At 46.7% G+C, this 24,691-nt stretch overlaps 1 protein-coding gene across 16 annotated transcripts in view; it reads left to right on the top strand.

Annotated features, from left to right (window-relative positions):
• The window catches only part of LOC110534406 (POU class 2 homeobox 2a), a 37,704-nt gene extending 17,640 nt beyond the window's left edge, over positions 1 to 20,064 (top strand). Inside the window, exons 4-16 of one of the 16 annotated variants that reach the window (XM_036941503.2) lie at positions 730 to 786; positions 1,075 to 1,194; positions 1,468 to 1,797; positions 3,508 to 3,607; positions 3,883 to 3,971; positions 4,152 to 4,295; positions 4,440 to 4,581; positions 7,925 to 8,073; positions 17,548 to 17,748; positions 18,038 to 18,228; positions 18,422 to 18,490; positions 18,825 to 18,907; positions 19,356 to 20,064. In XM_036941503.2, coding sequence (XP_036797398.2) covers positions 730 to 786; positions 1,075 to 1,194; positions 1,468 to 1,797; positions 3,508 to 3,607; positions 3,883 to 3,971; positions 4,152 to 4,295; positions 4,440 to 4,581; positions 7,925 to 8,073; positions 17,548 to 17,748; positions 18,038 to 18,228; positions 18,422 to 18,490; positions 18,825 to 18,907; positions 19,356 to 19,684 — 2,004 coding nt within the window. In that variant the 3' untranslated portion in view covers positions 19,685 to 20,064. The remainder of the gene's footprint in view (positions 1 to 729; positions 787 to 1,074; positions 1,195 to 1,467; positions 1,798 to 3,507; positions 3,608 to 3,882; positions 3,972 to 4,151; positions 4,296 to 4,439; positions 4,582 to 7,924; positions 8,074 to 17,547; positions 17,749 to 18,037; positions 18,229 to 18,421; positions 18,491 to 18,824; positions 18,908 to 19,355) is intronic. The other 15 variants (XM_090192002.1, XM_090192009.1, XM_090192014.1 and 12 more) reach the window with 15 other exon arrangements.
• Positions 20,065 to 24,691: the final 4,627 nt, after the last annotated feature.

Genomic DNA, 24,691 nt, shown 5'->3' on the forward strand with positions numbered 1-24,691 from the left:
ACTGTGCACCTCTTGACTTTTTCCACATTTTGTTATGTTAAAGCCTTATTCTAAAATTGCTCAAATTCGTTTTTTTCTACACACAATACCCCATAATGACAAAGCAAAAACTGTTTTTTAGAAATGTTTGCAAATGTATTAAAAATAAATGACTGAAATATCAGACACTTTACTCAGTACTTTGTGCTCAGTGCTGCAGAGATGGTTGTCCTTCTGGAAGGTTCTCCCATCTCCACAGAGGAACTCTGGAGCTCTGTCAGATTGTGTAGATTGATGAGGAAAAAAGTACATTTGATAGATTTTAGAATTAGGCTGTAATGTAACAAAATGTGGAAAAGGTCAAGGGGTCTGAATACTTTCCGAATGCAATGTACCTCTAGGAAACATAATAATTAGTTAGTCAATTTCAATGGTGACAATCATGATCTGAATAACACACACATTAGGTCTGAAAAGTAAAGATGACTGACAACAAGTAGCCTAATACCAAGACACAAGCATCAACACAGCAATGTGTTTCCCAAATCTGGTCCTGGAGACCCCAGGAGAGGCACATTTCTGTTTTTACCCAAAATACACCTGATTCCACTGGATGATGAGTTACTGAGTGGAATGTTGTGTGTTTGGGTCCCCAGGACAGGATTGGAAAACACTGCAGTCATATATTCTTTTTTTATGATCATTTATGTTTATGTTTCTCTGTACTGATGGTTTCTGTCTTTTTAACAGCTTCAGCAGATGAAAATCAGTCCCTTTCACCTTTCTCCAACCCTCAGCAGCAACAAGGTGTGTGTGTGTGTGTGTGTGTGTGTGTGTGTGTGTGTGTGTGTGTGTGTGTGTGTGTGTGTGTGTGTGTGTGTTTTGTGTGCCACGTTTGCATACAGATTGACAGGTATGCAAAACAGTCAGACTAGCCAGTTTGGACATGCCCATTCCAGGAAGAAGGGATGACTATCCCTCGTTTCTAAAGAAAAGAAAGGCACCTTCCTGTTTGGCATTCAGGTTACCACAGCAGACAGAGCAGAACAGTCAGCTTCATTTAACTGTATCCCTCGTTCTCTCTCCTCCTCTCAGAATAAGATGGAAGAGTGTGGTGAGATGTCCCCGGGCCCTCCTCCCCACCACAGCCACGCCCCCTCACAGACGCCCCTCCCACACACACAGCTCATGCTGACCAGCTCCCAACTGGCAGGGGTAAGACAAGGAGGAAGAGGCTTAGCAAACAAAACACATTGATGCACACTCACAAAAACACAGACACATGCTTATGGTCTGGCTTGAGTTCACTGCTTTTTACCTTCTTCCTTTTCTCTGCTCTTTCACATACCCTCTGCACCTCCCTCCCTCCCTCCCTCCCTCCCTCCCTCCCTCCCTCCCTCCCTCCCCCCATCCCTCCCTTTCTTTCTCTCTGTCCCTCTCTTGCTCTCTTTCTCTGTGTCTCTCTCTCGCTCGGTGTCTCTTTCTCAGTTGACGGCTCTCTTGCCAGCTCAGCAGCAGTTGTTACTGCAGCAGGCTCAGGCTCAGCTTCTAGCTGCAGCTATGCAGCAGTCTGTTCAGCAGTCCAACGCAGCTCACGCAGCTCACGCAGCCCACGCAGCCGCCCAAGCCAATCAGCAAGCTCAGGCAGCCGCAGCAGCCAATCAACATTCCCAGCAGCAGCAGACGGGACAGACAGGGCAGCAGGGCCAATCACAGCCACAGGGACAGAGCACACAGGAACAGACAGGTCAACCTGTCCCTGTCCCGCCCACTCATCCCCAGCTCACCCTCTCTCAGCCAATTCAGCTCACCGCCCAGGTACTGGCAACCAATCACAAGGCACATCCTGGCTGGGAAGAGGTGGGGAAGGGTCTTGATTCAGGAGACAGTCTGGGATCCTCTGTTTTTATTGATCTTTTTCTTTATTGCTTGTGTTGCTCTGCTGTTCTTTCAGTCTTTTCTCTTGGCCTCTATATGAAGGAGTTGTTTTAATTTCTTTTCTGTACATTTGTGTTCTCTCCATCTCTGACCCCTCTGTTCTCTCCATCTCTGACCCCTCTGTTCTCTCCATCTCTGACCCCTCTGTTCTCTCCATCTCTGACCCCTCTGTTCTCTCCATCTCTGACCCCTCTGTTCTCTCCATCTCTGACCCCTCTGTTCTCTCCATCTCAGGACCCCTCTGTTCTCTCCATCTCTGACCCCTCTGTTCTCTCCATCTCTGACCCCTCTGTTCTGTCCATCTCTGACCCCTCTGTTCTCTCCATCTCTGACCCCTCTGTTCTCTCCATCTCTGACCCCTCTGTTCTCTCCATCTCTGACCCCTCTGTTCTCTCCATCTCTGACCCCTCTGTTCTCTCCATCTCTGACCCCTCTGTTCTCTCCATCTCTGACCCCTCTGTTCTCTCCATCTCTGACCCCTCTGTTCTCTCCATCTCTGACCCCTCTGTTCTCTCCATCTCAGGACCCCTCTGTTCTCTCCATCTCTGACCCCTCTGTTCTCTCCATCTCTGACCCCTCTGTTCTGTCCATCTCTGACCCCTCTGTTCTCTCCATCTCTGACCCCTCTGTTCTCTCCATCTCTGACCCCTCTGTTCTCTCCATCTCTGACCCCTCTGTTCTCTCCATCTCTGACCCCTCTGTTCTCTCCATCTCTGACCCCTCTGTTCTCTCCATCTCAGGACCCCTCTGTTCTCTCCATCTCTGACCCCTCTGTTCTCTCCATCTCTGACCCCTCTGTTCTCTCCATCTCTGACCCCTCTGTTCTCTCCATCTCTGACCCCTCTGTTCTCTCCATCTCTGACCCCTCTGTTCTCTCCATTTCTGACCCCTCTGTTCTCTCCATCTCTGACCCCTCTGTTCTCTCCATCTCTGACCCCTCTGTTCTCTCCATTTCTGACCCCTCTGTTCTCTCCATCTCTGACCCCTCTGTTCTCTCCATCTCTGACCCCTCTGTTCTCTCCATATCCGACCCCTCTGTTCTCTCCATCTCTGACCCCTCTGTTCTCTCCATCTCAGGACCCCTCTGTTCTCTCCATCTCTGACCCCTCTCTTCTCTCCATCTCTGACCCCTTTGTTCTCTCCATCTCTGACCCCTCTGTTCTCTCCATCTCTGACCCCTCTGTTCTCTCCATCTCTGACCCCTCTGTTCTCTCCATCTCTGACCCCTCTGTTCTCTCCATCTCTGACCCCTCTGTTCTCTCCATTTCTGACCCCTCTGTTCTCTCCATCTCTGACCCCTCTGTTCTCTCCATCTCTGACCCCTCTGTTCTCTCCATCTCTGACCCCTCTGTTCTCTCCATCTCAGGACCCCTCTGTTCTCTCCATCTCTGACCCCTCTCTTCTCTCCATCTCTGACCCCTTTGTTCTCTCCATCTCTGACCCCTCTGTTCTCTCCATCTGTGACCCCTCTGTTCTCTCCATCTCTGACCCCTCTGTTCTCTCAATCTCTGACCCCTCTGTTCTCTCCATCTCTGACCCCTATGTTCTCTCCATCTCTGATCTCTGTTCTGTCCTCCTGTCTCCCTGCAGGACATCCAGCAGTTGTTGCAGCTGCAGCAGTTGGTTCTGGTGCCAGGTCACCACCTGCAGTCTCCTCAATTCCTCCTCCAACAGCACCAAGGGCAGCAAGGTGGGCTGCTCGCACCAGTCACTACCACCGGTTTCTGTTCTATTGGGACAGTGCCCTGAAGATGGGCTGTAGATGTTCCAACTATCAACAAACAGATTTCATTTATTTATAAGTGCCAACTGTTGACAACCATTAACAGGTTCTTCAACTGTCTAATACTAGAATGCCTATTGGATTCTCTGATCGACCATGGAGCTTTGTGGAATATTACGTGTGTTGTTTGTTCACATAACTGATCATAGGCCTACTGATTCCCTCACTTCTTCACTCCTCAGGACTACTATCAACACCAAATCTGATTCAGCTACCTCAGCAAAACCAAGGGAGCCTCCTGTCCGCTCCCAGGCTGGGGCTCCAAGCACAGGTAGGCCCACTTAGGAAACACCCAGGCTTTGAGAGAGGCTACAGGCCCGGCTCTTTCCAACAAACATCTCTTCTCATCATTCTGTCATATCCAGTAAACGCCTCTCTTCTGCTATATAATTCTCGCTCTCTCTTGCTCTTCCACTTTCTTTTTCCTCCTCCTCCCCCTCTACCCCTGTAGAGAGACAAGGCTATGGAGGGCAGTGGGGTCATGACCTCTGTGTCCTCTGTGACCTCTCACCCCGAGGAGCCCAGTGACCTTGAGGAACTGGAGGTGTTCGCCCGCACCTTCAAACAGAGACGCATCAAACTGGGCTTTACACAGGTACGCCTTTCTGTGTGTGTGTGTGTGTGTGTGTGTGTGTGTGTGTGTGTGTGTGTGTGTGTGTGTGTGTGTGTGTGTGTGTGTGTGTGTGTGTGTATGTGTGTATGTTAACTCTCTATTTTTCCTCCTCCCTCGCTCTCTCAGGGTGACGTGGGAATGGCCATGGGGAAGCTATATGGTAATGATTTCAGCCAGACCACCATCTCTCGCTTCGAGGCCCTCAACCTGAGCTTTAAGAACATGTGCAAACTCAAACCACTACTGGAGAAGTGGCTCAATGATGCAGGTGAGAGGGGAGGGTGGGGAATGAGAGAGAGGACGGGAGGGTGGGAGTAGGGAGGGGCCGGGAGAGAGGAGAGCGAGGACGGGAGAGGAGGAGAGAGGAGGTGAGGGTGGGGGATGAGAGAGAGGACGGGAGGGTGGGAGTAGGGAGGGGCCGGGAGAGAGGAGAGCGAGGACGGGAGAGGAGGAGAGAGGAGGTGAGGGTGGGGGATGAGAGAGAGGACGGGAGGGTGGGAGTAGGGAGGGGCCGGGAGAGAGGAGAGCGAGGACGGGAGAGGAGGAGAGAGGAGGTGAGGGAATTGGTGAAGGAGAAAGGTGTATGACACTTTGAATCAATCAATAAATCAGTTGATTAATTAACCAATCCCCAAGTTGCATTCATCTGTAGAATGAATGTAACTTTATTTGTAAAAAAAACTGCAACTCTTTTTATTGGCATTTCCTTTCACAGTTATAGTAAACAATGGTTGAAATACAGTACATTGCACATATGGTTTTATACATTCGATATACCATGGAAACATGCTTTTTGAATGAGGTAGGAATGTATACGCCCATACGAAAATATAAAAGACTTAAGTAATACATTCATAACAAAACATTAGAAACAACAAACATGGCTCGTCTTCAAAATGAATAGAACAATTATAATAATAAGACTAATAATAATAATAAGACTAATAAGGCTAATATTAAACACTCACAAAGGTAGATCAATTAAATACAAAGCTAGTGTCTCTACATAGGTAAAGAAAGGTTGCCACATTCTGTAGAATTTGTCAGAAGAAGGGTATATTTTATCTTCTCCAATTTACTAAAGCGTAAGAGATCTTTAAGCCACACAAAATGAGGAGGAGAGGACGACTTCCACAGAAGTAAAATCAACCTTCTTGCCAACAAAGGCTACAAAGTCAGATGTGTGTTTTGGTAGTGTTATAGTATCAGGTATAACCCCAAATAATGATGTCATGGCAGTGGTTTCAAAAGGTACCTGTAATACTTTAGATATGCTATCGAAGATGGCAGACCAATAGTTATGTAGGGAAGACCAAAACATACGTATTAATGAAGCAGGAGCTTGCCGACACCTGTCGCAAACAGGGTGGACATCAGATGTTAGAAAGCCTGAGTTTAGTCCAGTGAGTGTGGTGGAGGATTTTGCATTGGATCAAACCATGTTTGGCACAAATAGAAGAGAAGTGGACATGGTGCAGAATACCTTCCCATGTGTCATCAGTCAACTCTGTATACCCTGATGAAGACAGCTTATCTGTGGACACGTTGGTTATTAGGTTATTACATTATTGCATCTGAGCTCCTGGAGTGTACGGCTCTCCTTTTATTTTTCAGGTGTTCTACTCCTCTAGCCAGCACCTCGCCTAAACACGTGTGTGTTTCTTTCGCCTCTAGATTCATCAGTAAACTCATCACCTAGATCCTGTCCCCATATAGTTTTAATAGCTGCAAACGAAGGATTGTGAAGAGAGGAAATTTGATCATAGCTATAAGAAATAATACCTTTTACTGTTGGGGATGGTGGGATAAATGCATCAGTTGGTGGGTCACATCAAGACTGAGGAATTGAGAGGTCATGTCACGGACAAAGCTGCGCACTTGTAGATATCTAAAGAAATGACTATTCGGAAGGTGGAATTTAGCTGAGAGTTGTTGGTACGATGCAAACGTGCCGTCAATAACGTTATTTCTGAGTAGAGGGGCCCTTGCAAACCAAAGTGACTTCTAAACTGGTTCCAGATCTTGAGAGTGGTTTTAAATAAAATGTTTTAGGTATAACTTGATGTAGCAGAATGGATAGGTGAATGTGCCAAAGCAGAATGGATAGGTGAATGTGCCACTGCAGAATGGATAGGTGAATGTGCCACTGCAGAATGGATAGGTGAATGTGCCAAAGCAGAATGGATAGGTGAATGTGCCATAGCAGAATGGATAGGTGAATGTGCCAAAGCAGAATGGATAGGTGAATGTGCCACTGCAGAATGGATAGGTGAATGTGCCATAGCAGAATGGATAGGTGAATGTGCCAAAGCAGAATGGATAGGTGAATGTGCCATAGCAGAATGGATAGGTGAATGTGCCAAAGCAGAATGGATAGGTGAATGTGCCAAAGCAGAATGGATAGGTGAATGTGCCAAAGCAGAATGGATAGGTGAATGTGCCAAAGCAGAATGGATAGGTGAATGTGCCAAAGCAGAATGGATAGGTGAATGTGCCAACGCAGAATGGATAGGTGAATGTGCCAAAGCAGAATGGATAGGTGAATGTGCCAAAGCAGAATGGATAGGTGAATGTGCCACTGCAGAATGGATAGGTGAATGTGCCAAAGCAGAATGGATAGGTGAATGTGCCACTGCAGAATGGATAGGTGAATGTGCCATAGCAGAATGGATAGGTGAATGTGCCAAAGCAGAATGGATAGGTGAATGTGCCAAAGCAGAATGGATAGGTGAATGTGCCAAAGCAGAATGGATAGGTGAATGTGCCAAAGCAGAATGGATAGGTGAATGTGCCAAAGCAGAATGGATAGGTGAATGTGCCAAAGCAGAATGGATAGGTGAATGTGCCAAAGCAGAATGGATAGGTGAATGTGCCAAAGCAGAATGGATAGGTGAATGTGCCATAGCAGCCAGTGAGGATGGCATACATGAGGAAGATTCTATCTTCAACCATGATGGAATGATATGTTGGGTATCTGCACAGATCCAGTACTGAATTACACGGAAGTTCCAGATGAAGTGTGAGATAATCCCATGTAGTTTGCAGAAAAATGTTTGGAAATAAAAATAGGTTCACATTGAAAGAGGTAGGAGATTTAGGAAGAGTATTAATTTTAACCAAATTAATTTGACCAGCCAATGATAGGTGGAGTAGTGGCCATTGTTCAAAATGTTTCTCTACCAGAGTAAGGAGGAGTAAAGTTAGCCTTTAAAAAGGAAACCAAATTTGTCTATGACATGTACCCCCAAGTATGTACATTTGTTGAGAACTACTCTGAATGAAAATGTGTGTAATGGGTAGTTACGAGCTGCCGCGTTTAAATGGAAAAGCTTGCTCTTATTCAGATTTAACTTGTAACCAGAGACTGGGCAAAATGCATGAAGAACAGATAGCGCAATGGGTAAGGATACATCGGGGTCTGAGATATAGAGAAGCAAGTCATCAGCATAAAGTTAAACCCTTCGTTTGATGTTGCCTCTGAACACTCTCGTTACATGTGTGTTGGATCTGAATGAATGTAACCTTGAGTTAATGAAGTTATATCTGTAGAATGAGGATACCAGTTTGTGTGATTTTAAATCATCCCACTAATCAATCTCTCTGTTTGACAGAGACCATGTCCACAGACAGTACTATGCCCAGCCCCAGCTCTCTGTCCTCTTCCTCAATGGGCTTCGAGGGCCTGCCGGGCCGACGCAGGAAGAAAAGAACCAGCATCGAGACTAACGTCCGCGTGGCCCTGGAGAGAGCCTTCATCACGGTGAGAGACATGACAAATTGTTGTGGAAATTCTACACATGGACAATCAGCGCGCTGGAGAGGTTCCAACCAACTCAATGCACCAAGTACACATGTCAATCAGGAGCTCCACCCAGGGCAGCCCCGTTAGTTCTCTTATATACAGACAAATTAAATTAGCATATTTTGCTTATTCATCATTCATAATTAATTCATCATTAAATTGCAGATACTGATACTGAGGATTTGTTCAGTCACTTGCATGAACACAGAAATTGGTTATCAGAAAAGCACAAACATAAAAATGTCCATCACATTCCCTCCTCTTGTCACTTGTGTGATAATAATCATTAAATGTTAAGGTAAGCATTTGATTTTAGCTTCTATATCATATTTCTATTAAAGTCAGGGAAATCAACACATAAAACCAGACATTTCATCATTTCAAACCCTTCATTCTGGGTTGTACAATCATTCTGGGTTATACAATCATTGTGGGTTGTACAATCATTGTGGGTTGTACAATCATTGTGGGTTGTACAATCATTGTGGGTTGTACGTGTAAAATCATTGCAGTGGAATGTTTTAACTTAAGGCCTTCGCTTCATACAGTTACACATATGCTTCACTGCACAATTTCATTCATGGATTCTGGCAAAGAGATTTCAGCTGGAGCTTTTGTCGCAGGTGGCATGACAGATCAGTATCTCAATGCATTTCTAGTCTAAATTACTATATATTTCGCATTGTGCAGACCTCCACAATCATACCTGATACCCCAAATAAACTATTTTGGATAAGCCTAAATAAATTACGGGCAGGGTTGACCACTACCCTCCCTCCCGGCACTCATTCTTCTGTTGTTTCGGTTCGTCAATTCCAATGGCACATGTTGAAAGTGGATGGCCCTTGATAATGTCTCTCACCTGAGCCGCCACTGTCCTTCACAGTCCATTATGTCTTGTCCATTTTCCGACCAGTACACCGGCAGCATGAGAGAGGTCTGGCTGAGATCTCTCTCCATGCTCACTCCACATGGACTCATGTTTCACTCCTAAGAGAAAAGGCAGTTGATAGCTTTGACTGGATGCTGTGTACAGGTTGCTGGCTCAGACTCAGGTCTCACGGTAGAAGTGGTGAAGGACCATATTGAAGCCATTGTCCACATTACTTCAACCGGTTAGAGGGGGTGAGGTTCACACTGTTCTCAGCCAAATTATCTATTCCATGTATCTAGATACCATCTGTCACCATCACCATAACCTCGAGAGAGGACAGAGCAGAGCAACAGTTTAGTTTAGGGCATTTCTGATTCTGGAAATCCATACAAATTATTCACTGTATGACAAATGGTAAATTTGCACATTTACTAAAGGGCCCCAGGGGACTGGTAATTCCCCCTTGGACACATGACTGGTTCATCGTGATTCATGCGTCCAAAAAAACAACAACAACACGGCCTGTTAAATCAAAATAACAAATCAAATTAGAATTACAACTCTTGATAACTCCATCTTGACCCTGCTGGTCATTTATGAATATTTGAACATCTTGGCCATGTTCTGTTATAATCTCCACCCGGCACAGCCAGAAGAGGACTGGCCACCCCTCATAGCCTGGTTCCTCTCTAGGTTTCTTCCTAGGTTCTGGCCTTCCTAGGGAGTTTTTCCTAGCCACCGTGCTTCTACACCTGCATTGCTTGCTGTTTGGGGTTTTAGGCTGGGTTTCTGTACAGCACTTTGAGATATCAGCTGATGTAAGAAGGGTTATATAAATCAATTTGATTTGATTTTGAAGTAGATTCAAGGCCATTTTGTTTGTTTTTTACCACATACACACAACCCACCTTGATAAGACATGTACTGAAAAACCCTATGTAAACCTGATACACAAAATGTTTGAAATAACTAATCACCCTCACTAGAAAGACTAGAGACATTGGGTGAGATTTAAATGTGCTATGTCAACACAAATAATTAGAAGAAGTTTATAATTTATCAATAGTCTTATGTGTGATTCGGAACAAGAGAAGGAGAAAGAGAGAGAGAGCGCTGCCCCTGAATGAGGGACACCTCACCTTTTACCATTACCTTATGTGTCACGTATTAACAAGGTGGGTGGAATCAGGCGCAGAGAGCAGGTGCAGTGAGTCGAATGTTTATTCTCCGGAACCAAACACGGTCAACCCAAAATACAGGGTGAAATAATCCAACACAGGATTAAATGTATCGGAGCAAATAACACAATACGTATTCACGAAAACACATGAAACCAAAACAATCCCGCACGAAACAAGGGCGGGACAACCTACTACATATAAGGACGTCAATAAACTAAAATACACACAGGTGAAACTAATAAGACAAAACCAACAGACAAACGAAAAAGGGATCGATGGTGGCTAGTAGGACGGTGACGACGACCGCCGAGCACCGCCCGAACAGGCAGGGGAGCCAACTTCGGCAGAAGTCATGACAGTACCCCCCCCCCGACGCGCGGCCCCCGCAGCGCGCCGCCACCGTCCTCGAGGACGACCCGGAGGACGAGGTGCTGGGCGATCCGGGTGGAGGCGGTGGAAATCTCTCAGGAGAGAAGGGTCCAAAATGTCCCTCACCGGAACCCAGCATCTCTCCTCCGGACCGTACCCCTCCCAGTCCACGAGGTACTGTAGGCCCCCCACCCGGCGTCTCGAATCCAGAATGCCCCGAACTGTGTACGCCGGGGACCCCTCGATGTCCAGGGGGGGCGGAGGGACCTCAGGCACCTCACCTTCTTGCAGGGGACCAGCCACCACCGGCCTGAGGAGAGACACATGAAACGAGGGGTTAATACGGTAATACCTAGGAAGTTGTAACCTGTAACACACCTCGTTTATTCTCCTCAGGACTTTGAACGGCCCCACACACTGCGGCCCCAGCTTCCGACAAGGCAGGCGGAGGGGCAGGTTCCGGGTCGAGAGCCAGACCCTGTCCCCCGGTGCAAATACGGGGGCCTCACTGCGGTGCTGGTCAGCGCTCCTCTTCTGCCGTTCGCCCGCTAACCGTAGTGAGTCCTGAACGGCTTTCCATGTGTCCTTGGAGCGCTGTACCCATTCCTCCACCGCAGGAGCCTCGGTCTGGCTCTGATGCCATGGGGCCAGGACCGGCTGGTAACCTAACACACACTCAAAAGGAGACAAGTTAGTTGAGGAGTGGCGTAGGGAGTTCTGAGCTAGTTCAGCCCAGGGAACATACCTTGCCCACTCACCAGGCCGGTCCCGGCAATAGGACCGCAGAAACCTGCCCACCTCTTGGTTTACGCGCTCCACCTGCCCATTACTCTCGGGGTGAAAACCTGAGGTTAAGCTGACCGAGACCCCCAGTCTCTCCATAAACGCCCTCCATACTCTGGACGTGAATTGGGGACCCCGATCAGAAACGATGTCCTCAGGCACCCCATAGTGCCGGAAGACATGGGTAAACAAGGCCTCAGCAGTCTGCAGGGCCGTAGGGAGACCGGGCAACGGGATGAGACGACAGGACTTAGAAAACCGATCCACAACGACCAGGATCGTAGTACTTCCCTGGGACGGGGGAAGGTCGGTAAGAAAGTCCACCGATAAGTGTGTCCACGGCCGTTGTGGAACGGGGAGGGGTTGTAATTTCCCTCTAGGCAGGTGCCGAGGAGCCTTGCTCTGAGCACACACGGAGCAGGAGGAGACATAAAATCTCACGTCTTTAGCTAGCGTGGGCCACCAGTATCTCACTCTCAGACTCCGCACTGTCCTCTCGATGCCAGGATGACCCGAGGAGGGGAGAGTATGAGCCCACCGAATCAGCTTGTCCCGGACCCCCCTCGGTACGTACTGGGTTCCTACTGGACAGTTGGGGGGGGGGCCGGCTCTGACCGTGAGGCCTCCTCTATCTCCGCGTCCACCTCCCATACCACCGGTGCCACGAGACATGACGGTGAAATGATGGGAGTTGGCTCAACGGGCCGCTCCTCGGTATCATAGAGGCGGGACAGCGCGTCGGCCTTGGTGTTTTGGGAGCCGGGCCGGTATGAGAGGGTAAACCGGAACCTGGTAAAAAACATGGCCCATCTAGCCTGACGTGGATTTAGTCTCTTCGCTGCCCGGATATACTCGAGATTACGATGGTCAGTCCAGATGAGAAAGGGGTGTTTAGCCCCCTCAAGCCAATGTCTCCACACCTTCAGAGCCTCGACTACAGCTAACAACTCCCGGTCCCCCACATCATAGTTTCGCTCCGCTGGGCTGAGCTTGCTCGAAAAGAAAGCACAAGGGCGAAGTTTGGGTGGCACGCCCGAGCGTTGGGACAGCACGGCTCCGACCCCAGCCTCGGACGCATCCACCTCCACTATGAACGCTAAAGAGGGGTCCGGATGCGCCAACACGGGCGCATTGGTGAACAGCTCCTTCAAACGAGTGAATGCTCTGCCCGCCTCTGCTGACCAGCGCAAGCGCACCGGTCCTCCCTTCAGCAGCGAGGTGATGGGACCAGCTACCTGACCAAAACCCCGGATAAACCTCCGGTAGTAATTGGCAAACCCTAAAAACCGCTGCACCTCTTTCACCGTGGTCGGAGTCGGCCAATTACGCACGGCTGTAACGCGGTCATCCTCCATCACCACCCCAGAGGTGGAAATACGATATCCCAGGAAGGAAACGGACTGTTTGAAAAACTCACATTTCTCCGCCTTGCAATACAGGTCATGCTCCAGCAGTCGCCCAAGTACCTTACGCACCAGAGACACATGCGCCGCGCGTGTGGCAGAATAGATCAAGATGTCATCGATGTACACTACCACTCCCTGCCCGAGCAGGTCTCGGAGAATCTCGTCTACGAAGGATTGGAAGACGGCTGGAGCATTCTTCAACCCGTATGGCATGACGCGGTACTCATAATGACCAGATGTAGTACTAAATGCAGTTTTCCACTCATCTCCTCCCTGGATACGCACCAGATTATACGCGCTCCTCAGGTCCAGTTTTGTGAAGAAGCGCGCCCCGTGAAATGATTCCACCGCCGTAGCGATGAGAGGTAGTGGGTAACTAAACCCCACTGTGATGGAATTTAGACCTCTATAATCAATGCACGGACGCAGACCTCATCCTTCTTCTTCACAAAAAAGAAGCTCGAGGAGACGGGTGATGCGGAGGGCCGAATGTACCCCTGTCTCAGCGATTCAGCAACGTATGTTTCCATCGCTACCGTCTCCTCCTGGGACAATGGATACACGTGACTCCTAGGAAGTGCAGCGTTCTCCAGAAGGTTTATCACGCAGTCCTCTCGACGATGAGGTGGTAATTGGGTCGCCTTCCTTTTACTGAAGGCGATAGCCAAATCGGCATATTCAGAGGGAATGCGCATGGTGGAAACTTGGTCTGGACTCTCCACCGTAGTCGCACCAACGGCAACTCCTCTACACCTACCTGAACACTCCTCTGACCACCCCTTAAGAGCCCCCTGTCGCCAGGAAATCACCGGGTTGTGTTGAGCTAACCAGGGAACCCCCAACACCACCGGAAACGCAGGTGAATCTATAAGGAACAGACTAATCTGCTCCTTATGATCCCCCTGCGTTACCATGTCCAGTGGCACCGTAGCCTCCCTAATCACTCCTGACCCTAATGGTCGGCTATCTAAGGAGTGCACGGGGAAAGGTTGGTCTACCGACACCAGGGGAATCCCTAGCCTTAACGCAAGCCCACGATCCATGAAATTCCCAGCTGCGCCTGAATCGACTAGCGCCTTATGCTGTAGAGAGGGAAAAAACCCAGGGAAAGAAGTCAAAACATACACATGACCGACAGGAGGCTCTGGGTGAGTCTGGTGCTTACTCACCTGGGGTGATCGAGCAGTGCTCCGCCTGCCCTCCCGACCCCCAGACGAGTTCCTCCAGCACCGGTCTGACGTGTGCCCTCGTCGACCACAACTGGTGCAGGAAGACACTCCTCCTCCGGTCTCCCTCGAAGCTGCCCCTCCTAACTCCATAGGGATAGGGGCAGGAGGGCTGGGAAGTGGAAACGACAGGGCCTGATCCGAACGCCCGCGGGCAGCCAGCAGATTGTCGAGACGGATAGCCAAGTCAATGAGCTCATCCAGTGTGCAGGTGGTGTCCCGACATGCCAGCTCCCTGCGGACGTCCTCCCTGAGACTGCATCTGAAATGGTCGACCAAGGCCCTGTCGTTCCATCCTGCTCCTGCGGCCAAGGTCCTGAACTCCAGAGCAAAGTCCTGTGCGCTCCTCGTCTCCTGCCGCAGGTGGAACAGCCGTTCACCCGCCGCCCGACCCTCTGGTGGATGGTCAAAAACAGCTCGGAATCGGCGGGTGAACTCTGGGTAATTATCCCTTGCCGAGTCCGGACCATTCCATACTGCGTTGGCCCACTCGAGGGCTCGCCCAGTCAAGCAGGAGACGAGGGCGCTCACGCTCTCCTCTCCAGAGGGAGCAGGACGCACGGTAGCCAGGTATAGCTCCAGTTGAAGGAGGAAACCCTGGCACCCAGCCGCCGTTCCGTCATACTCCCGTGGGAGTGTCAACCGCAGAGCCCCGGAGCCAGATGTGGTCGCAGGAACAGGAGGTGCTGGAGAAGGGGGTGCTAGCGATGATGTGGGAAGACCACTCCTCTCCCATCGATCCATCCTCTCCATCATTTGGTCCATGGCAGAACCAATCCGATGGAGCACGCTGGTGTGGTGGAGGACTCTCTCCTCCATCGATGGGAGAGGAGACGCGGCTGCTCCTGCTGATTCCATTGGTGGTGCGGGATTCTGTCACGTATTAACAAGGTGGGTGGAATCAGGCGCAGAGAGCAGGTGCAGTGAGTCGAATGTTTATTCTCCGGAACCAAACACGGTCAACCCAAAATACAGGGTGAAATAATCCAACACAGGATTAAATGTATCGGAGCAAATAACACAATACGTATTCACGAAAACACATGAAACCAAAACAATCCCGCACGAAACAAGGGCGGGACAACCTACTACATATAAGGACGTCAATAAACTAAAATACACACAGGTGAAACTAATAAGACAAAACCAACAGACAAACGAAAAAGGGATCGATGGTGGCTAGTAGGACGGTGACGACGACCGCCGAGCACCGCCCGAACAGGCAGGAGAGCCAACTTCGGCGGAAGTCGTGACATTATGGGATACAGTTAAGTTAAATAATAGTAATCACAGTGAACAGGTCAGGGTTCCATAGCCGCAGGTAGAACAGTTGAATCTGGAGCAGCAGCACGGCCAGGTGGACTGGGGACAATAAGGAGTCATCATGTCAGGTAGTCCTGAGGCATGGTCCTAGGGCTCAGGTCTTCCGAGAGAGAGAAAGAAAGAAAGAAAGAGAGAAAAAGAGAATTAGAGAGAGCATACTTCAATTCTGGACACAGTTCCACGTAATGGAAACAGATTATTGTTTTAGATGACATTACTTACTTAAATCACTGGTGCTACCCAAACTATAGAATTGATTAATAATAATTGGAAATTGTTAAAAGCGTGTCTTATTCAATTATTTATACCTCTGTCCCAAATTTCAATCAATCAGTTTATTATCCAGATTTCAATCAGCTTAACACGTCCTTTCCACACTCACACAACTTTCAAATCCACATTCACTTAGTACTATTCCCAAACACACTCAGTAATCACCCTTATTACTCCATGTGCATCTTCAACGATTCTCCTGTCGTTACTACATATATGTATCTTTCTATACATATAGAATAGCCTCATATTCGGAAATAGTACTCTCTTCTTTCATATCTCCATACAGAATCCCTATAAAACGTTATACATCTTTAGTTATTCACGTCCACACCACTTGCAACGATCACAGTGCATCAGCCCGAGAGGTACACACATCATATTCTCAAGGAAATCTCAGTGTCCGGGGGCATCAATGAATATTGTTACAGCCCTTACCCATCTCAGCTGTTACCCTCTCAAACTTTTCAATTGCTTCTCCTGTCAGTGCTCACTACCTGTAGATCGATGGGTGGTGGTGGACGTCATATGTATCTTCAATGTTCCCAGTGGTTCTCGACCACGTAGACACTTCTCTAATAAATGCCTACAGACAATTGTCAGTGGGGCCTCTCTGCCCTCACTCAAGCCTTCTCCTAAGACTAGCTTGCCGTTACTTCCTATACAAATATAACAACCGTAGATAACGTTATAGATTGAAAGATTCAGATCACAGAACTAGTTGGGGTATTCTTTCAGGCACGCACCTCTTTCACACTCTCACATCCACTTCATTCTATTATTTGACTTAAGACTAGTGGTAGCCTCCTCCATTTAGATCTTTAGTTTTATTGGTTTTATTAGTATTTTTTCTATTTTTATACAAATTCATTTAAATGTACTTCCTGAAATCAGAAGACGCGTCCCTCAATTGTTTGCGGATGATGTGTCTCCTCCTGGGAAGCTCACAGTAAGGGTGTGGGCAGGTCTTGTCATCTTTTGGTCAGATGGGAATTTCCCTCACACTTCGTAAAAAATGTCATTGGTTTACCTCGCACACCCCCACTGAAAAGCTCCGCAGGCAGATTCAATCATCCTGTTTGTTGATGCCAAATTGTTGTGGAAATTCTACACAGGGACACTCAAAGTCAATCTTAAATGAATCATTGGTTATTATCAGCGTGCTGAAGAGGTTCCAACCAACTCAATGCACCAAGTACACATGTCAATCAGGAGCTCCACCCGGGGCAGTCCCGTTAGTTCTCTTAAAGACGGACAAATTATATTAGCATATTTTAGCTTATTCATCATTCATAATTAACGTTTGCTTCCTTCATGTGACCGACCAATACTGGTTCATACATGTGACGGACCAATACTTCATGAGGCTTCTTCTCTCTAAGCTGAGACCTTGAAACTCAGATATCCCTTTCTCAAAACAAGGTTCTGGGCATACTGCCAAATTGCCGATACTGATGCACATGGAGTAATAAGGGTGATTACTGTGTGTGTTTGGGAATAGTTCTAAGTGAATGTGGTAGTAGCATAGGTAATAACGACAGAAGAATCGTTGATATGAAAGAAGATAATATTATTTCTGAATATGAGGCTATTCTATATGTATAGAAAGATACATATGTAGTAGGTAGTAACGACAAGAGAATCGTTGAAGATGCACATGGAGTAATAAGGGTGATTACTGAGTGTGTTTGGGAATAGTACTAAGTGAATGTGGATTTGAAAGTTGTGTGACTGATTTGTTCAGTCACTTGCATGAACACAGAAATTGGTTATTAGAAAAGCACAAACAAATGTTTCCATCACAATATCACTGACATAAGGCCTTCATAACAGTCATACAGGAGACATAAATCTTAAGCTGACATAACATCTACACGGCTTGTTGTGTAGTTTCTGCCCTCAGAAGAACACGATAACACCGTGATATCAGAGAGGTGATATAAGGCTAAGTGTCTATTAGTACTAATGTGTCCATCTCTGTCTTTCCCGTGTGTCAGCAGAACCAGAAGCCTACCTCAGAGGAGATCCTGTGTATCGCGGACCAGCTCAGCATGGAGAAGGAGGTGATCCGCGTGTGGTTCTGCAACCGCCGACAGAAAGAGAAGCGTATCAACCCCAACAGTGCCACCCCTCCCTTGCCCAGTCAGCTCCCCCAAGCCCCACCGACACACAAACCCCCCTGCTACAGTCCACACATGGTATGGCCTGACCCGCATGATCCCCCTCTCCCAACCTTAGCCATCACAATTCTCCCCCCCATATGAATGGTGTGTCCCGCATGTCATAGTGAATGTTCTTCTGCACCCCCTGTTCCAGTGTGCAGATGGTACTACCCAACCTGCATTGCTTTAGTGCTTTGCTATTACACATTAATAATTCTATCCCATGTATCCCTTTTTCTATTGGATACAGCTTAGTATAGATACTCTTTTAAATAATAACTCTCCCTCTTTTTCTCTTTGCCTTTCTTGCCCGTCTCTCTATCAGATGTCCAGTCAGCTCTCCCAGGCAGTGACCAGCCTCAGCACCACATTGACCACCATGTCATCGTTCTCCCCTCATACCCCCAGTGGTCCCACCCACTCATCTCTCAGCTCTGCCTCCTCTCCAGTGACTCCTCCTCGCAGCACAGCCAGCCCAGCCCCTCCAAGCCACAGCACACTGAGTCTCAACACAGGGTGAGTATGCATACAAAGTGTACACTTTGGCCACTGTGCTTCACCATTGGTTCAGTATTCGGTTCACCTGCAGTTTGCAGCAAATGTTTATCACACCCACACATCATTGACACACACTGATCCGTGACACTGCTACTTCTGTGCAGCAGTACTTTCTAACCTGTGTGTGTGACTGTGTGTTTTGTGTCCACAGCTTATGGCGTTTGGGTAAAAAGAATGGTGACGTGTCTAACTACATCACCGATTTTGCTGCAAACTTGAGGTGAAGACAACAGAGACACACATACCTATACTGTACACCCACTCACACACACACACTCTCTCTCTTACAGGAATATGATCGTCCGCACACAGACACAAGGTTCACAAGCAAGCATTTGGATTTGTAGCTCATAAAAACAAGATATGAATCAAGATGGTTGTGTGTGTGTATCTGACCTGTGGGTTTCTCCTGCAGTGTGTCTGTGTTCAGGTCCCTGAGTCTGTCCTCTGTCTGTTCTGCTGCTAAACCTGCTTCTCTCTCTGTTTCTCCTCTGTATGTAAATGGATTTCCTCCTGTGTGTGTGTGTGTGTGTGTGTGTATATATGTAACACAGGAACACTGTGATGGGAGTAAACACAGGGAACCAGGCTCTGAACCAAGCTCTCCTCAGCAACAACCCTCTGGCTACTATACAAGGTGTGTTAGAGGGAGAGAGGTGTAGGGAAGGAGGGAAAAGAGAGGAAGAGGGAAATCAAGGAGGAAGAGAGAGAGACAGGGGGAGAGAAAGTGTAGAGGGAGGGACAGTAATTTGAGGTACAAAGTGATAATAAAGGTAAGTAATGTTAATGAATGCTAGGCAGAAAGAATGACAGAGATGATAAGAGGGACAGTTAGAGCTGATGAGATGAATGATAGATTACCTGATAGAAGAAGCTGGAGAACTGGTGAGCAGGGCTATGACAGGGATGTCCCATCACTCCAACATGTTCATCCCCATCTCTCTGTGTGTGTGTGTGTGTGTGTTTCATTATTTTTCTCTCATTCATCCACTTCTTAATTTCATCTCTATAGTAAAGTCTATAGTAAATGTAGTTATTTCACAGTAGGTATAATGTCGTTAACTCTCATCTCCCTACCTTCTCAGCTCTAGCAGCCAGTGGTGGCCAGCTGCCCCTTTCCAGTCTTGAGGGGGGCAGTAAAGTGTTGCTGGGTGGTGCAGGGGGGCAGGGAGGGGGTCTCCAGTCCTCTTTCTTCCTCAACCACCCCGCTTTCCTCCACATGGGCCAGAATCCTGGTGCTGGATTGGTCAGCGCTGCCGTAGCCAAAGCATCCCAGCCCTCCCCTTTCCCCTCCACCAGTAGCATAAGCCCCACCCCCTGCTCCCCCTCCCCTTGCTCTAGCCCCGCCTCTTCCTGCGACTTCAATGAATTGGCACACAGCCCATCCTCGTTGGGAGGGGCTAAGATTGAGTGACACAGCCAAGCGCCAATCAGAGAGGAGAAGGAGAAAGGAGGAAACGACAACCTCGCCTTCAACCAAAGCTATCTCTTTTATCACTCTCGCCCTACACTCTCTCTCTCTCTCCCCCCAGTCTTTCGATGCCAAAAATACACAGAATGAAAGAGAGGAGAGGGGGGAGTCAGAAGTGAAAAGGGGGAGAAGGGGGGAAAGAGGAAGATTTAAACCAAAAATCTTTATCTATCCAAAGTGATGGAGGAGGCATCGTGGGACTGTTTAGTCAATACTGAGCGATATCGCACCTCTCCTTTCTGTCTCTCTTTCTTCCCCGGGAAAATAAACCAATGACAAATAACAGGATTAGAGTCGTGTGAACCAAAAATGAAAAAAATAAACATTACTGTGTGTTTTGGGGGAATGGTGACAGGGACAGAAAAAAGAAGTGGATGATTTTCTTTGAAAAGCTACAGGTCTGAAAAGAGGAGGAGATGGGAGGAGGATTTTAAACCAAAAATGTACCTGAGGAGGAGAAGAGGAACGCACGATGACAAAAATCAACAACTATACCAAAATCCCAGAAACCAAAAATACGGAAGGAAAAGCTTTATCCAAACGACTTGTACATACTGATCCTATCCAGGACCAGGACTCTGCTACACACACACACACACACACACACGACATCCACAGCCAATCACATTCATCCATCCAATCAGTCATCCACCCATCATGTCTGTCATAGTCTGTCACTCACTTTCACAGCAATTTTGTTGTTTCTGTGGGATATTTTAGATTGTTGTAAATGGTTGATACTGAATGAGCCAAGCTTACAGGTGTGTCTCTGTTTGTGTTTTCCTACCTCTGCTTCTTTGGGTATCCTATCTCCCCCTTGATTTCCAATAGTTTACTGATAGCGTTGGAGTCTGTCATCATCATCTTGTGCCATTTACTTCATGTTGTCAGAGATAATAAGAGACAAGAGTGAACAAGAGATCAGGCTGAGTGTAGCAGTTTCCAGCCTTGATAAAAACCTCTCTCTCTCCGTAATTACTCACAGCAAAATGACTCTCTTGATGAAATAATATTAGACATAGACTCAATGTAGTCCTTGTGAATGGCCAATCCACCATGGTGACAGTATGAAATTGAGCATGATTGGAGATTTAAACTAGTAACATTGAGGCAAGAAATAGGTAAACTGATCAAATGTTTGTTTAGTCATGGACAGGTCTGTCTTAAGTTGTCAATCAGTCATCTGTCTCGACGTGCAGTAGAGAAACAGAGATCAAAACCTGTTTAATGTTTAATATACGTTGTTTTTATTGTTCATCATCCCTCCATCCATCCCATTTTCACTGTCATTTTCCACCCAAATCTGCCATTATTACACGTTTAAACCAAAGCATTTGTTACTCATCAGAGGAGTCAGCCATGACATTAACACTCACATACTGTAGGGGTTGGGGACACACCCTACCCCTCCCGCTGAACCCCCCTAGTTGACCCCTTCCATCTCCTTATGCCGGAGAGGGTCACTTCAAAAGGACAGAACCCTCACCCAACATAAAAGGGGTGCATACAGGGAGGGGATCGAATGGTGCGATGGGATCAAACATACAGAAAGAGGGGATGTTTTTAAGAGGATACCAAAAATACAAACCAAAAACATCAGAAACAAACCAAAAAGAAACACAACCAAATATGGATGGGGAGGATGAGGGGAGGAGGACAAGTGTAGGTTTTTACAGACTGGAGCTGACACCTCTGTCTGTTATCCAACTAACTGGGCTTCAGTGGCCCTCTCTAAACTGTGTAGCACAGATGGACAGATGTATAGATAGACATCCTCCCTCTCCCTTGTCTTTTTCACTCCAAACTCAGCTCTTCTTCTCTGGTCCTGGATGGAGAAATCTCTAATGACCTCATTGAACTGAATCTTCAAAGTCAGTTTTTATTTTTCCTGTTTGTTGGTTTATTTTGTATTTGATTTGTTTGCTGTGTCTCTTGATGCTGTTTATGTGCTGTTCTTTACTCATTTGGGATAATAACGTATTCGCTTGCTACAACAGCTCCTTATTTTTTCCTAGTTGTTCTAGAGATTTTTAATCAGGTGGTTGGAAAAATACTGTGAAAATGTAGCTTCCAGATTTTTATTAGATAAAAAAAAACTGACTGTCTTGGCAGAAAAAAGACACAGAAAAAGTCCAAAACAAGAGTTGAAAAGCAAAACGTGCAAACCAAAACACCAAATACCAAACCAAACACCAAACCAAACACCAAATACCAAACACCAAACCAAACACCAAATACCAAACCAAACCAAATACCAAACCAAACACCAAATACCAAACCAAATACCAAACCAAACACCAAACACCAAACCAAACACCAAATACCAAACCAAACCAAATACCAAACCAAACACCAAACCAAACACCAAACACCAAACCAAACACCAAATACCAAATACCAAACCAAATACCAAACCAAACACCAAACACCAAACCAAACACCAAATACCAAACCAAACCAAATACCAAACCAAACACCAAACCAAACACCAAACACCAAACCAAACACCAAACACCAAACCAAACACCAAACCAAATACCAAACCAAACACCAAACCAAACACCAAACACCAAATACCAAACCAAAAAGGCAGGATAAAACTAGAGATGGTCCAACTGCCGTCCCTGCCGTTGCATTAGGGCTCACACTTATGATTGTGTAAATTTAACTGAAGTGCGTGCGTATGTGCGTTGTGTGAGGGTGCGATAGTGTGTGTGTGTGTGTTGTGTGTACACGCATTATAGAAAGAATTCAGTGGAGTTGACAAAGATGTCCTCCCTTGCACGTTTACCGCCATTATCACACACACACACACACACACACACACTTCGGCAAAAATGTACAGTCGAGCTTAAAATGCATCCAAAGAGTATTTGGTTTGACACACAGAAATACAGTTGTCAAATGAGAATCCTTAATGAACGAATCTATTTTAGATGTGGGGGTTCTAACCACGGGGTGAAACCTTTCCTCAACATTAACTCTTAGACGGAATGTATCTGTTAGTGCTTCTATAGATTTTGTAGAAAAAAAGATCTGTGTCCTAATGCTTACTTATTGCTAATGTATTGAAAAACATACAAAAAATATCTTAAAAAACATTGATGATAATGACTTGATTTTAGACCAAAAATGTTACTCTCTCTTGATAAATATATGGTTTCTTTTTCTTTGTCAAATCATTTAGGACTTTTGATTGATTGTACTATTTATTCATTTTAAGTTTGATTGATTTAAGCTTATATTGATTTCTTCTAACTATTTATTTGTTATTTATTTATACTAGAGTCTTTTTACAGGGGATATATTTTGGGGTATATATTTAGAATATATATTACGGGGCTGTGACCAAAAATCCTGCTGAAGTACCTTCTCACCTCTTCAAACCAGATACATGCAACCACAGGTCTCACGGGGCCTAGGAGAACATGGTCATGTTTGGCCACAGACTCACTGCGACTACTCTTAAAGCTCTTAAAGGGGTGGGGGTGAGCTCATTGAGACTCTTTTCAAATGGATGGGGTGAGCTTACAGCACTGTGTCTACATAGAGCACTTCAGTATGACCACCTAACAGCGTTTTCTCAGGCATTGCAGGGAAAGGTCATGGGAATAGGAACGTCAGCTTCATATTGATTACATTTGAGCAATTCAATGTTTTCAGGTGTTGAATGCTGTCTTTCCTAAATATGGGGTTAATTGTCCTAATGATAATGATATTACTAGTGATGTTCTTATTGTATGATTGATGAGTAATGACTGGTGAGATGAGAAGGACAGAGCATCTGAGTGTTTCTGGCTTTATGTGCGGTCTTGTGATGTTGTGTTTAGTTGAAGTGGGGATAAGGAGCCTCAGTAGGGTTCTCTACAGCCTTACTACAGTCCAGGATTGTTACTAGAGACCCACACCCAGGTGGGATCAAACCAGTCATGAGTGAAACTTTTAAAACATTGTATTAATAAATCTCAAAGCTTTAGAACTGGAGTTTGTTCCCATTACGATGTATACCATATACTTTGGACCAATCAGGTTAGAGGGATTTATATCCCGGATGTACACATAGTCAATGCTGCCTATAAGATAGTATAATGTATGTTTGAATATAGCCCAACGGTTCTGGAAGAGATCTCCGCTGACAGGGATGGTCTGGCAGGCAGATTGTTCTTAAAGATACAGTGCTGTTCCCTCACAACCTCTCCCCTCCCCATGAGAAATACACTGAAAGCTTTAAACAGCTACCAAACCAAAAAACTAGTTAGAAGATGCATTGACTGGGGTAAAGGAACGTGACAGAGGGACTTGTTTTCTTTTCTTTCTGTTTTGACTTTTCTTAATGTTGGTAGGTTTTGTTTCCCACATCTACTGTAGGATGTTAAAGAGAGATATACCTCATATACTCTGATGATAAACCAAATAGATGAAAGCTTTTTTTTAAAAAGCGGGGTTCGTGTGGGGATCGGGGTGTGGGGTGGGACTGTGTGTACGTGTGAGTGTGACCATGAATGGCCAGAGCGAGGCTTGGGTCCGGCAGAGTTCAAAGGTAATGGGGTCAGAGGTCACATTTCTTGTGCCCCATCCAAATCAGGAGACATTTTGGGTAGCAAGTTGTATGCCAGCCCTCTCGCTGTGGTTCCCAGTCCACTCCCCCACACACCTCCCTCTCAGTCTGGTCTGTAGAACAACCCCCCTGCTCTGTACAGCCCTCTCTCCATCCCCCTCTCCCCTACTGCTCCCTCCCTGCTGAAACGAAACACTCTCCAAGTATAAGTTTTCCATAGGCACAGATCTAGGATCAGCTTACCTTCCTCCAAATCCTAATCTTAACCATTGAGGGCACATAACACTGGCCTTAGGTCAGTGTCTATGGAGCAGCTTTGTCCTACTCATTAACACAAAGCTTTTTTACAGGGGCTAGCCTCTGGGTACCCAGCGTCTTTAGGTGATTGGCTG

The sequence above is a fragment of the Oncorhynchus mykiss genome, chromosome 2 (assembly GCF_057628025.1).
Source record: "Oncorhynchus mykiss isolate SJ-2025 chromosome 2, ASM5762802v1, whole genome shotgun sequence".
In the NCBI taxonomy this organism is placed as follows: Eukaryota; Metazoa; Chordata; class Actinopteri; order Salmoniformes; family Salmonidae; genus Oncorhynchus; species Oncorhynchus mykiss.